Genomic DNA, 12,031 nt, shown 5'->3' on the forward strand with positions numbered 1-12,031 from the left:
TGTAATGTTTTGTCTGGTGATTCGGTTGCTACTTTAGACTCAGAATATCACTGAGTATTTAAATGGCAGATTTAACCTTGCAGCATGAAAAAGCTTGTCGGTGGTTTGTACTTTTGGACACAATGCCACCTACTGGACTTTACACATTATTGTCAAAACATTAAAGGAGAAGATTCAAACCTGAATGGGCCAAATGCAGCCGGTGATAGGGTGCTGGGTGGCTCCCCCGGCCATTTTCTAACATAAAATGGAAAAATAAATAAATTATGTTTTAATATAAATAAGGTTCCATGGTGCATAAGAAGCATCAAAATAGAGCTTGTGTATTAAGGAAAAGTGCCAGAGGAGATCTCAAAATCTGGGTGTCACACTTTAAACTCATTTTTGTCCATGAGCTCAGGGGAATTATGTTATATTATTTAATATGAACATCCCAAACAACCACAAGAGAAAAAAGTGTGTTCCACTACTGACATGATTTTCCATTCTGAGCTTGTTTCGAAGAATTCACCGTGGATCCTGATTCGCCATTTAGTGAGTTTCACGTTTGTTTTTTCGGTTGCAGTTATGGTTTTAAGGGAATTTTTGTTACATAAACAGTCAAATGCAGATTTTGTTCCTGTTTTGGGTTGTGTATTTTTTTATGAATTAGTTTAGCAGTGTAAGCAAAAATCCAAGAAATCAAAGGGGAAGGCATCATTTTCTTAGTAAGTGAGGGAAATTGGGGTGTGAAAGTGTTCACAGGAATTTTGTGAGAAAATGATCAGAATATTGTCAAGTCTGCATGTTTTGTTTTTGTTACAGTTGTATCTAACCTTCTCTTTTATTTCTGTCTAGTGTACCCTGATGCACAAATGCAAATGAGTTTGTTCTCTCATGGAACGTCACTGTATGAGTTCAGTTAAACAATTAAGTAAAACTGTCCCATAAATCAGTTTGGATTTGGATTTGAAGTGGAGCTAAACTCAACAGGTGTTCAAAAATTACTTTGTTTATTAAGAATGATTCTGAAAATATGAACGCTAACAAAATCCACAGCTTTGCATTTTTAAACATTGCAATAGTTAGTTGTTCCAACCACATGTTTGTGGGAGTGCTCAAAGAGGAAGTTGGGGGAAGCTGGGTTACTAAACACCCAGCAGACCCCAGTGTTTACTCAGCAGTCTCCGAAGCTTACAGAAGTCCATGGCCCTCGAGTAAACCAGACTTTCTATTTTCAAAAGTGTTGTATTTCAGGAGAGAGTTCAGAGTCTTTTCAAAGGAAGCAAACTCGAGTCACATGATTTGGCTCGAGTCTTGAGACTTGAGTTGCAAATTTGAGAGCTTGAGACTTGCCTCACCAGCACTTAAAGAAGACTCGACTTTGACGTGGTATTCATGACTTGAGACTTGACTTTTTGTAAATATTTGCATTTCTCTAGGTATTGATACGTTTTGTTTTTGAAATATGATTAGGTGATTTCACGTGCGCAAGCCTGGCAACCTACTGGGGCGCAGTAGATGAGCAGAGGCCAGCACATGGGGCAAGGCTTAGGTTGTTAATGAAAGAAGAGAACAGCAGTATGCGAGGTCTGCAGCTCAAAAACCAGTGACATGACTACAACTTTATCTATCACTAAAAAAAACCAAGGTGTGAGAATGTGTCTTTTTAGCTAAATTATCTTATTAAATCAACAGAACTTTGAGAGAGCAACTGAGGAGGGATCCCTCTTCCAGGACGGACAGACGTGCAATAGATGTCGTACAGAACCTGAGACACATGTGACTCAATCCCACCTCTGGTTATTTTGAATATTTTCTACTGGAACAGATTACTTCCCAGTGTTGTGCTCAGTTACAAGAGTAGCAGATTTGGATGCAAAGTTACTCATTCAAGAAAGAGTGTGAATGTTTAAAACTTCCTGAATGTCCCTGTTAGTACGAGAACTGAGAACAAACAACAGCAGCAGAGACAGTGTATTGATAACCTTGATTCTGTCTGTGTCTAATCATCAAAATGAAACATTGTGCCAATTCTGGGATAAGGAACCAAAACCACCGAAAAGGAAACAGCTCTTTTCTGCATTCCTCTTCTGAAAACAGAAGTTGTTTGTGTGAGCCTATCAAGGACGGCATCATGTGATTCTGGAAGGATTTCAAAGCTGAAACCACACTGTGGTTTGGTTCAGTGTCACTTAGCAGGTGGACTAAATCCTTCCATTGATTCTGAGACAAGAGAGTAAAATGTTTTTTACAAACAGAAGACGCCTCTCTCCATATTGCAGTCTCCTTTTTTGTCTGCTCCTGGGTAAGACGATCATGAGAATGTTTTGCATTTTTATTCAATTATAATTCATAGTTTTTATTTAATATACCTTACCAAACAGTTGCCAACAGGACTTTGTGTCTTTTCAGATTGCGTGTCTGCAGACAGTATCATAGCCACAGTGGGAGAAGATGTTACTCTGATATGCAACTATGACGCCAAGCAACACGGCAAGCTCTCTGTGTGCTGGGGTCGAGGAGCCATCCCCAGCAGGGGCTGTGCCAATGAGGTGATCAAGTCAGATGGGACGGCGATGATCAGCAGACTGTCAGAGCGTTACCTGTTCATGGGTAATGTTGCTGAGGGTGATGTGTCGCTGACCATCAGGCAGGTTGACGAGACTGACTCTGGGATGTATGGCTGCCGTGTGGAAATACCGGGCTGGTTCAATGATCTCAAACACCAGATAACTCTGACTGTAGTGGCAGGTAAGACCCATGTGGGTACATTTTATCTCTTGAGAGGGGGAAAGGCATGTATGACGTGCTACAAAATTCAAGGTTTAGTTACTGGAATTTCTCAGTGACTGTTGGATAAGATGTCCCTCATGAGACGGAGGCAACGTCAGAAGATTCTCACATTTTGCTTGATAATCGACTTAAATGATACATCGAAAGTATTATTTATTGTATTTATCTGTCAGTTGATTGAGTGTTTCAGCTGTATTAAGCACCTAAGTTAGTTTTTACATCTTTTTAGTACGGCCTAATCCCCTGAAGGTGGAGATGAGAGAGGTGAAGGAAAGAACTGTCACTGTTCGCTGGACTCCTGTGTTTGATGGCGGCAGGCCCATCACAGCCTACAGGATTGATCTCAAGAACAAACAAGGTAAGCACAAGAAAACAATCCCAATAATCTTGATAGAATTTAAACATTTGGCAGCTGATTTTATCTTTCGAAACTATACTTTGAAGTATGCACCTTATCTATTCATCCCTGTTGCACAGCATCCTGGGACACTGCAGTGACAACTGAAGTCTTCAATCCTGAACTGACTCAGCTCACTTTGATGGATTTGCGTCCGGCCAAGACCTACAACCTTCGCATGTTCGCTATCAACAGTGTGGGCATGAGTGAAGCCAGCAATGTTTTGACAGTCACAACGAAAGAAGCAGGTAGGATCAGTCATTAGTTATATATATGCAATAGTTGGAATTATGCGGAGCTGAAATAAAAAAAATGGATGATTGTTTTTCTTGCAGCACCTGAGGGTCCTCCTCTGGATATGCAGCTGGAGGCCCTCAGTCCTCACAGTATCAAAGTCGATTGGAAGGTACAGTCATAGTTTTCATAATTACCAAACTTTATTTGCAGGCACACTCAAAAACAATTTTTAAAATATTTGTTTGAAAAAAAAATAGATGCTCTACATAGTACCCTTTTTGCTCAGGCTTTGTGCATAGACATAGTTTAACCAAGTTATATTTCTAAAAAAAAGACGAGTGTTGAATACTTGACTTCTCTAAGAGTGTTTGTTTCCTCTTGACCAGCCTCCGAGGCTCGATCAGAGAAACGGGGTTCTTCGGAGTTACAGCATTAGCTACAGAGAGTATGACCCTGCAGGCAAACAGTTCAAAAAGTGGCAGCACATGAGTGTGCCGGCCATGCGGGAGCAAGAGAGCGTCATCCTGAGCAACCTGAAGCCTTCCTCCAAATACGGCATTATTATACAGGCCAGAACAAATGCAGGAATAGGACCTGCTTCGACTGCGCCTTTCTGCTCCACTCTGGACGAGGGTAAGATGGAAAACATGAGAGGATATCAAAATACGACTACAAACATGAATGTAATTCTTATTACAATGCCGGTTTGATATCAAGTCATTTACAGAGATTGGATTTTTATTCTGTTTCAAGTTCAAAAAACGTCAACAGCGTCAACTGTTAAGTCGTCTTCCACTGCTGCCACAATTTGGATACAAGACACGACAAGTTTCACTCCAGGTATGTGACACTGATGAAACATATTCCTGAATCTCTTATTAACATTTTGAGAACTACAGAAATAAATAAAATAATTATGACTGGAAAATGTTTTGTTTTTTTCTCTGTTCCAAGTTCATGCAACTTCAACAATTGAGACCGTCACTGCTGCAACAGTTTGGGGAGAAAGCACCAGAAGTATCACATCAGGTACTTCATGTGTTTCATATGGACTGTTTCTTACACTACTTTTATTTCAGATATTACATCCAAATGAACTTTATTTCAGTGTAGGTCTGTCACAGACTGTGTGAATCAAAAGATCTGCCCAAATCCAAGTTAGTCTTGATCACGAGTGTTGTTATAGTATAGTGTCCCATCGGAGCATAGATGCCTTTTGCTAGATGCCACTACGCTAGACCCACTCCTATTTGCATATAAGAGTGACAGAGGCACAGACGACACTGTGCTGACTCTGCTTAACACCGTTACGAAACATCTTATGCATCCTAAGGATAGGATCCTAGGATACACAAGGGTTATATTTGTGGATTTCAGTTCAGGTTTTAACAGACACATATACTCCTAAAAAGGATTATTGATCTTAACATTAAGACAGGGTCTGTCCTTTGGATCAGAGACTTTCTTAACTGCCGTCCACAGAGAGTCAGTGTCCAGGGAAGCATGTGTTATTCTCTCTGATTACTAATGAATTTATGCTCAATGACAAATATTTTAGATTGTTTAGATATGCTGATGACACAGCCTTAGTTGGTCTTTTACAGCAAACAGGCCCATCGGGTGAAGCTGCCTACCTGCCCCACACTAAGGCCCTTCAAACATGGTGTCCAGTGTGACCAGGACTAAAGAATAGATTATTTGCATGAAACCAGATCTAAAGACAGCCAGTTTCACTTGATGGCCAACGTGTTGAAACTGTGGAAAACTAAACTTTTATCTATAGTGAGGTTGACCTCGTGGTTGACCCCGTTGCTCGGTCTAATGCATTCTTTTAACAGATGTGATTGGTTGTCAGAGACACGCCCCTTTGTGAGCCTGCATGGTGTGGACACCCAGTGGAAATGAAATGAATCATCCGGTAGAGACAGACCCAAGTCATCACTGCTGCACTGTTACATTTCTCCAGCTTTCCAGTATTGTGATCATTTTATTTGGGATATGTGTGTTTTAAGAAGCTTAAGAGCATTCTATTACTGCACAATCTAGCATTTCATTTACTCACTGTTATCCAGCGTTTGGAGAACATTTCCCTCTTTGTGTTTCCACCATTTCCTCCTCTAATTAAGAAACTCCTAAGCCTCCTTGAGTCCTCCTCCCTGCTCCCTAACACTTTTTCACCTTAGAAGCACTTTTAAGGGCCAAGATGCTTTGTGAATAACTTTTATCTTTACAATGACCTGGTCCTAACTTTAAGAAACTTTAGGAAATTCTAATAATTTACTCCAAATTTCGTCACTAGGGGCATCTCTTGGTACTAGGAACCTTTGTGAATACGGCCCCTGGACTCCCATGTGAGCTTCCTCGGAAACACTGAGTATGTTTTCAAGAAATGCTCACAGGGACTTTATCTTCTTAGGAAACCCAGTGGCCTCTGTGTTAGCCAGCAGATCCTAGAATTAGTGTACCAAACTATGGTTGAGAGTGTTTTAATGTTTTAATGTTGTCTTGACAATGGCAAGTAAAATAGTTGGCAAGTGACAAAAGCCCTTGACCCAGCTCTTTAAAGAAAGGACGAGGAAGAACGCGAGGAGGATTTTGGCAGATAGCTCCTACCCTCTCTTCAGCCAGTTTGAGCTCTTCAACTCCGGGAGGCTCTATAGAGTCCCTCTGGTGACCAAAAATGTATTTAAGCCTTTGAAATCTGAACAAATTGTCTTGATTTCTAGCAAAAACATGGGAGGAGGGCAATGAGCAACGAAAGAAGAAATGACCCCCCCCCCCCCCCAAAAAAAAAGTCAAGAAATTGATAGAATAAATAAAATAAAAAACAACACAATTATTAAGATAAAAGAGAAAGGCCTGAAAAAAGTGCTTAAAAATTCTAATAATTCTGTACCATGATTTTAAAGATGTAATAATTATAAATATATATTCCTGTTTTTTTTGTATTTTTTTCCCCTATTTTTTTCTTTTAAATAATTTGTCTAAATCTATGTATTTATTTATTTATTTGAAATTTGTAGGAAATTTCTTACCAAGTTGTTCATTGCCTTCTTTCCCATGTGTTTGAAAGAAATCACACCAATTTTCTCAGGGTTCAAAGGTTTAAATACTTATGAAAGGCGTCTGAAAGCAGCACAAGAAAAGTGATGTCGCTCCAGGTTTCAAAGGGTTAAGAAGTCCTCCATTCCGAGTGCCATCAGTATTCCTAACTCAACAATGTGACTGATGAGTTTTAAGCCACAGACAATGAGCTGATCTAATGTGTTTGAGTGTTTTATATACCTTGTATGTTTGTTTTATTGACTGTTTGTCTGCTTTTTGCAATGTTGTTTTTTGTGTTTGGTGAGCTGAAGACACATTTCCATTTCAATTTTTTTGTCTGTACACGACATGATGGTCACAATCTGTCTTTCTCCATAGGAAGCATGTTCAAATTCACAAAATTAAACTGAGCTGTATGAAAAATATCTGTTTTTCTTTGCTAAACGTGTCTGCTGTTTGTCTCCAAGTGCCCCCGGATCCCCCGGTGATTGAGTTAGAGGAGGTCAAAGACAATACAATTTCCCTGTTATGGACCCCTGGGTTTGATGGTGACAGCCCCATCACTGGCTATTACCTGGAGTATAAAGCAGTGAATGGTATGAGGAGTAATGCTAATTCACTTGTTGCCAGTTAACTGTAATTTAAATGCAAAATCTAAACTCTATTATGTAAAATCTTTTTTTTTTCCACAGCCTCGTGGGATTACGTAAAGACAGTTGTTGACTTCTGCCCCAACGAGACGGACGCTACAATAATAGAGATAAATCCCTCAACATACAACATCCGCATGTTTGCCAAGAACAGCGTGGGCACCAGTAAAGCCAGCAATGTCCTCACTATCACCACCGGAGAAGCAGGTGTTGTTTCTCGATTCCTCCTGTTTTATTATTCTCTCCGTCTCCATTGTATTTGGCTGTGGTACATCAGGCAATCAGAGCAGGGCCGGGGCTTTCATTGCTTAACTCTTTATTCAAGCATGTTTTTTTGACACTGTGGATCATTAGTTCAAGCAGTGGCCCTTATACACACTCAGCAGGGCAGCCCAAAAATATAAATGAACTCAACACAATGGCAGTTCCTTAGAGAACAGGAAACGCACCTTATATGGCCGTATATGCTCTCAGATTGGGTCTTTTGATAGATGTATTGTTTTTGCATGTTTAGCAGTTTTCTGAAGAACAACACTTGAAGAACTTCCTCTTAGCTACTTTCCTTTGTGGGTGTCTGACAGGTCATCACAGGGTTGACCCTCACACGACCATATCAACTGACACTCATGCTGCTGTAAGTATGAAACGAAGGACTTCAGTGACAAACATTGTGGATATGAACAACAAATCATGAGACTATGTGAAAGTTTGTGTTACAGTGACCCACTCACAGTAAGTTGGCTACAGAATCTTAGTATTTTAGTCCACACATTTACTGTGTGTTTGAGTCAGGGACACTCATCATCAATGGTGGGACAAGAAGTCTGAGCATCAAAATATACTTAAAGCCATAGTGCACCCAAAAATGAAAATTCAGCCATTATCTACTCACCCATATGCCAAGGGAGGCTCAGGTGAAGTTTTAGAGTCCTCACAGTCACAACACTTGCTGAAATCCCAGGCGAGAGGGGGTAGCAACAAAACTCCACCTAATGGAGGCTTACGGTGCCCCAGATTCAAACGTCCAAATACACATAATTGAAACCACAAAATATCTCCATACCGCTTGTCCGTAGTGATCCAAGTGTCCTGAAGCCCCGACATAAAAAGTTGTTTGGAAAAACGTCACTGGAACTCTGTTTTTAGCCTCATTGTAGCCTGTAGCTCTGACTGCCTCTGTGTACACTTCGCTGACGTGTGTGCGCTTGCGCGAGACCATGAGACATGGGCACCGTGTTCATGTGTGTTCACGTGCTTTTGCTGGTCTTGTGCACAAGCGCGCACACGTGAACGCGGTGTACAGAGAGACAGTTAGAGCTGCAGGATCTCCGTAAGTGTTGTGAGGACTCTAAAACTTCACCTGAGCCTCCATCGGCATATGGGTGAGTAGATAATGGCTGAATTTTCATTTTTGGGTGCACTATCCCTTTAAAGGACCAAAAGAAAAAGTACTCATTATGCAGAACAGCCCATTTCAGAATCATATGAAGCCTATTATTGGATTGTATTTATTGATGCAATAAAGTGTTAGTAACACTAAAGTTTCAGCTGGTAAAGGTGGGGCTAATTGTAATTAATCTATGCTGATGGGTAGCCTCATCCATAATACATCATTATCTTTTAAACTCAACTCAACTTTATTTATATAGCACCTTTCATTCAAACATGCAGCCCAAAGTGCTTCACATGGCAAAATTAGAGTGACACAGACACAAAATAATGAAATATTAAACAAAGCAAACCAACCAAAACAGAACAAACTAACAAAAAAGATGATTAAATAAAGTAAATAAATACATAAAATAGAATAAAAATGAACAGGAGAGACAAGAGAAGGTAAAAACCAGTGGTTAAAACTTAAAAATCACAAAAGTTAGCAGTTAGCTGCTGAACATAAGTTAGCATCTAGCTGGGTGTAATTTCTTAGGTGTAATGTTAGGTGGAGACCAAACCAGAGCAAAAAGGCAAGTAAATATTGGAACCACATTCATGAGATAGCCAGATACATGCCTCCAACTGAATGCTAATCTTTCTCTGTGTTGTTTACTAACTAATTAGCCAGAAACAACATAAGCTGGTGAGCTTGTTTTGATGTTCTGCCCCCTAGTGGCAAAAAGCTGTTAATGCAACTTTAACATTTACAATAGTAAATACATATTGTATCTCCAGTGAAGGTAATGTTGAAAATCCTCTCTGTTAGGCAAGCATTAAGGAAAATCAAAGTGCTCACCTAGCAGCCATCGTGGTGCCATTGGTTCTGGTGGCGCTGGCTGTTGCCGTAGTAACCACATGGCAACTTCGACGTAAGTATTCCCGTCATAGTAAACACAACAAGTCCGTCATGATTTCCTCCTTTAACTTGATTCTCACACTTCATGTTCATATAGGAATAAAACAGAAAAAGGGCAGCCTGAACATGTGAGTGGTTTGTAACATCTATATAAAGAGTTAGACCAATTAAAATCATTGTAACTGCCTCTAATATATTGAACCATAACTTTTTCTTTTCAGGTGGCTGACCAATGGAGCGCTGCGTTACAGGGGCGCTGATTCACTACAAGAGCTGTAAAACTCTGAGTTACTCCACATATTAGCCTGCAGCGAGGTGGAAATTCACAAATAAGCAGTCAATTTTAGCAAAAATAAGATTATACTGTATATAATTCTGTTTGTCATGTCATGGAGGGAGGGGAGGAGCTAAATCTTCACCTGTGTGTTGAGTTGATTCAAACTAATCAAAGGGTAATAAAGGTGACACTTTATTTGGATGGTCTGCCCACAGATGGTTTATATGGTGCGTGTAACACTTCAGAAGTTTATTAGTATATCTGATAATTCACTACATATTCTCAGAATAATTTATCGAATTTGAACTATTCACTTAACTTATGCTGCAGAGTTCTAGTGAATAGTTCGAGTGCAGCTGAATTATTCTGACAATATGTAGTCATGTTCATCAACTGTCACATATACTCTAAAGATAATCTGTTAAACATCAACAGAATAAAGTGAAATAGTTGAAAAGTTTAATCTCGGCTAATAAGATGTTGAAATGTTAAAATACTCTAAACTATCTGTGGGCGGACTATCGCAATAAAGTGTCACCAAAACGTATACTTTATTACTCAATAAAGAAGCTCTAAAGGCCTGTACTTTCAACAATTTCTTGATTCTACTTTTTGTATCAGTTTATTTGTCATTTTTGTTGTTGTTCTCTCTCTAACAACATCTCTGTTGTTTACAATTTTATAACCATAAACAAAATTAAATTACTCATTACATGGTACCATATCTTTGCTATTTTCCTTTATGGTTATAATCTTACCCTTCCACTACATGTACTTTTTTCCCCTTTCATTTATTTGACTCACGACCATATCACATGGTATGGAGTACAAACATCACTTGAAATTACAAAACAATGGCACACAGCATGGCTAAAGTACAACAAATTTTAACAGAGGAAGGACATTCTTCAAAAAAACACCTATTTTACAAATTACTTTGGGCTTATCTGATTGTAATGAAATTAATTTTAGTTTTTTTCTTCTTCTCAAAAATCAAAATATGTCTGAAAATACACATGAACACAAATCCAACATATTTTGCCTTTTGCAACAACTCACCTGTGTGGAAGTGGACTTTCCTCCCTCATCTACCTGAAAGCAAATACACATCAAGGCTGCAGCCCGACCTGACGACCTTCATCCGCCGAGTTTAATATGCAATGCTGTTTTATACAGTGTATGTAGTAGGGGGTCCCTGCTCCATCTCTCTTGCAGCTAAAGGGTCCTTGACCTCAAACACGTTGACAACCCCAGTGTAAAGTCAGTTCAAACCACAAATGCATGCACAATGAAAGGTTGTATTTGACTGCAGTGTTGGGGCAAAATTGTCAAAAAATGTAGGTTCCACATTTAAAAAATCTCTTTTCTTTAAGTTATTGAATAAATCTACAAATGGCTCCACTGAAAAAGGTTGATTCATCACAGTAAAACAGGAGCCTTCACTTAGCAAATGCACAAATACCGAGTAACTGGTGTTATTTACTAATTAATCAGTTATTTTAATTAAACCCAAACAATAAACTCCAATTATTATTTGACAAAACACAATTTCTTTATAAGACATTTAATCTCAACTGAAACCACTCACCATTAATGTCCCTAAATATTCACAAGAGGGAGCTGGAGTCCCACCAGTGAGTTGATCTGAAGCTCTTCAGCGCTCACTCAGATCTCGCCTCATCATCGGCGTGGTCGTCCTCAGGGACAGGCACCGCAGCCAGCTGGATTTCCATCCATCTGTCCTGTAAATCTCTTAATTGTCCTAATTAAGGAGATGAGGAAGATGAGGAGATCTGATACCTCTGTGGAGCTTTGAGGCAGCTGCCTGCAAGTGAGTCTCTTCCTAATGGGGGATCACAGGGGGGGATACCCGAGCTCCTGTCTCAGCGGGGACCACATGGCACAAGAGGGATGTTTGTTTATTGCTCTTTCTAAAAAAGGCCTAGGACTCAGCCACTGATGAAGGGACTGTTGTTTCTGTTGCTTCTGCCTTCACATGCCAGAGTGTTACACTTCCTGAGAAATTGACTAATTGTCTACAGTGGTGTAAATAAGGCTCGATTATTCTTTGCGGTGGTAAGCCATCGCAAACTCAGAGCTGCTGACACACAAAGCCACACTGCGCTGTGTGACCGTGGCCTGTAAACACAACTCCACCACATCCCTCCTTTCTGGACTTCCTCTCATCTCCGGACCCCTCGCTTCCGCTGTCCGCTGCCCTTCTCCCTCTTTCCTCTGCCTCCTCACTTTGGCTTTGCTTACAAAAACACCAGAGCCTTCCGGTTCTGGTGCTTTCCTCCATCTCTACTCTTCTCCATCATCTTCTCCCTCTCCCTCCATCCACCTTCCTCTCAGTTCAA

General features: G+C 40.0%; 1 protein-coding gene across 1 annotated transcript; it reads left to right on the top strand.

Annotated features, from left to right (window-relative positions):
* The first annotated feature begins 2,127 nt into the window (after nucleotides 1–2,127).
* On the top strand, nucleotides 2,128–10,390 carry LOC126389454 (cell adhesion molecule DSCAML1-like). The gene is made up of 14 exons (XM_050043162.1): nucleotides 2,128–2,287; nucleotides 2,395–2,733; nucleotides 3,005–3,133; nucleotides 3,253–3,420; nucleotides 3,508–3,578; nucleotides 3,796–4,042; nucleotides 4,163–4,249; nucleotides 4,364–4,438; nucleotides 6,922–7,050; nucleotides 7,147–7,311; nucleotides 7,686–7,738; nucleotides 9,305–9,407; nucleotides 9,492–9,522; nucleotides 9,616–10,390. The coding sequence occupies exons 1-14, from the start codon at nucleotides 2,224–2,226 to the stop codon at nucleotides 9,671–9,673; spliced, it is 1,719 nt and encodes a 572-aa protein (XP_049899119.1). The 5' UTR covers nucleotides 2,128–2,223; the 3' UTR covers nucleotides 9,674–10,390.
* Nucleotides 10,391–12,031: the final 1,641 nt, after the last annotated feature.

This window comes from Epinephelus moara, chromosome 4 (genome assembly GCF_006386435.1).
Source record: "Epinephelus moara isolate mb chromosome 4, YSFRI_EMoa_1.0, whole genome shotgun sequence".
In the NCBI taxonomy this organism is placed as follows: domain Eukaryota; kingdom Metazoa; phylum Chordata; class Actinopteri; order Perciformes; family Serranidae; genus Epinephelus; species Epinephelus moara.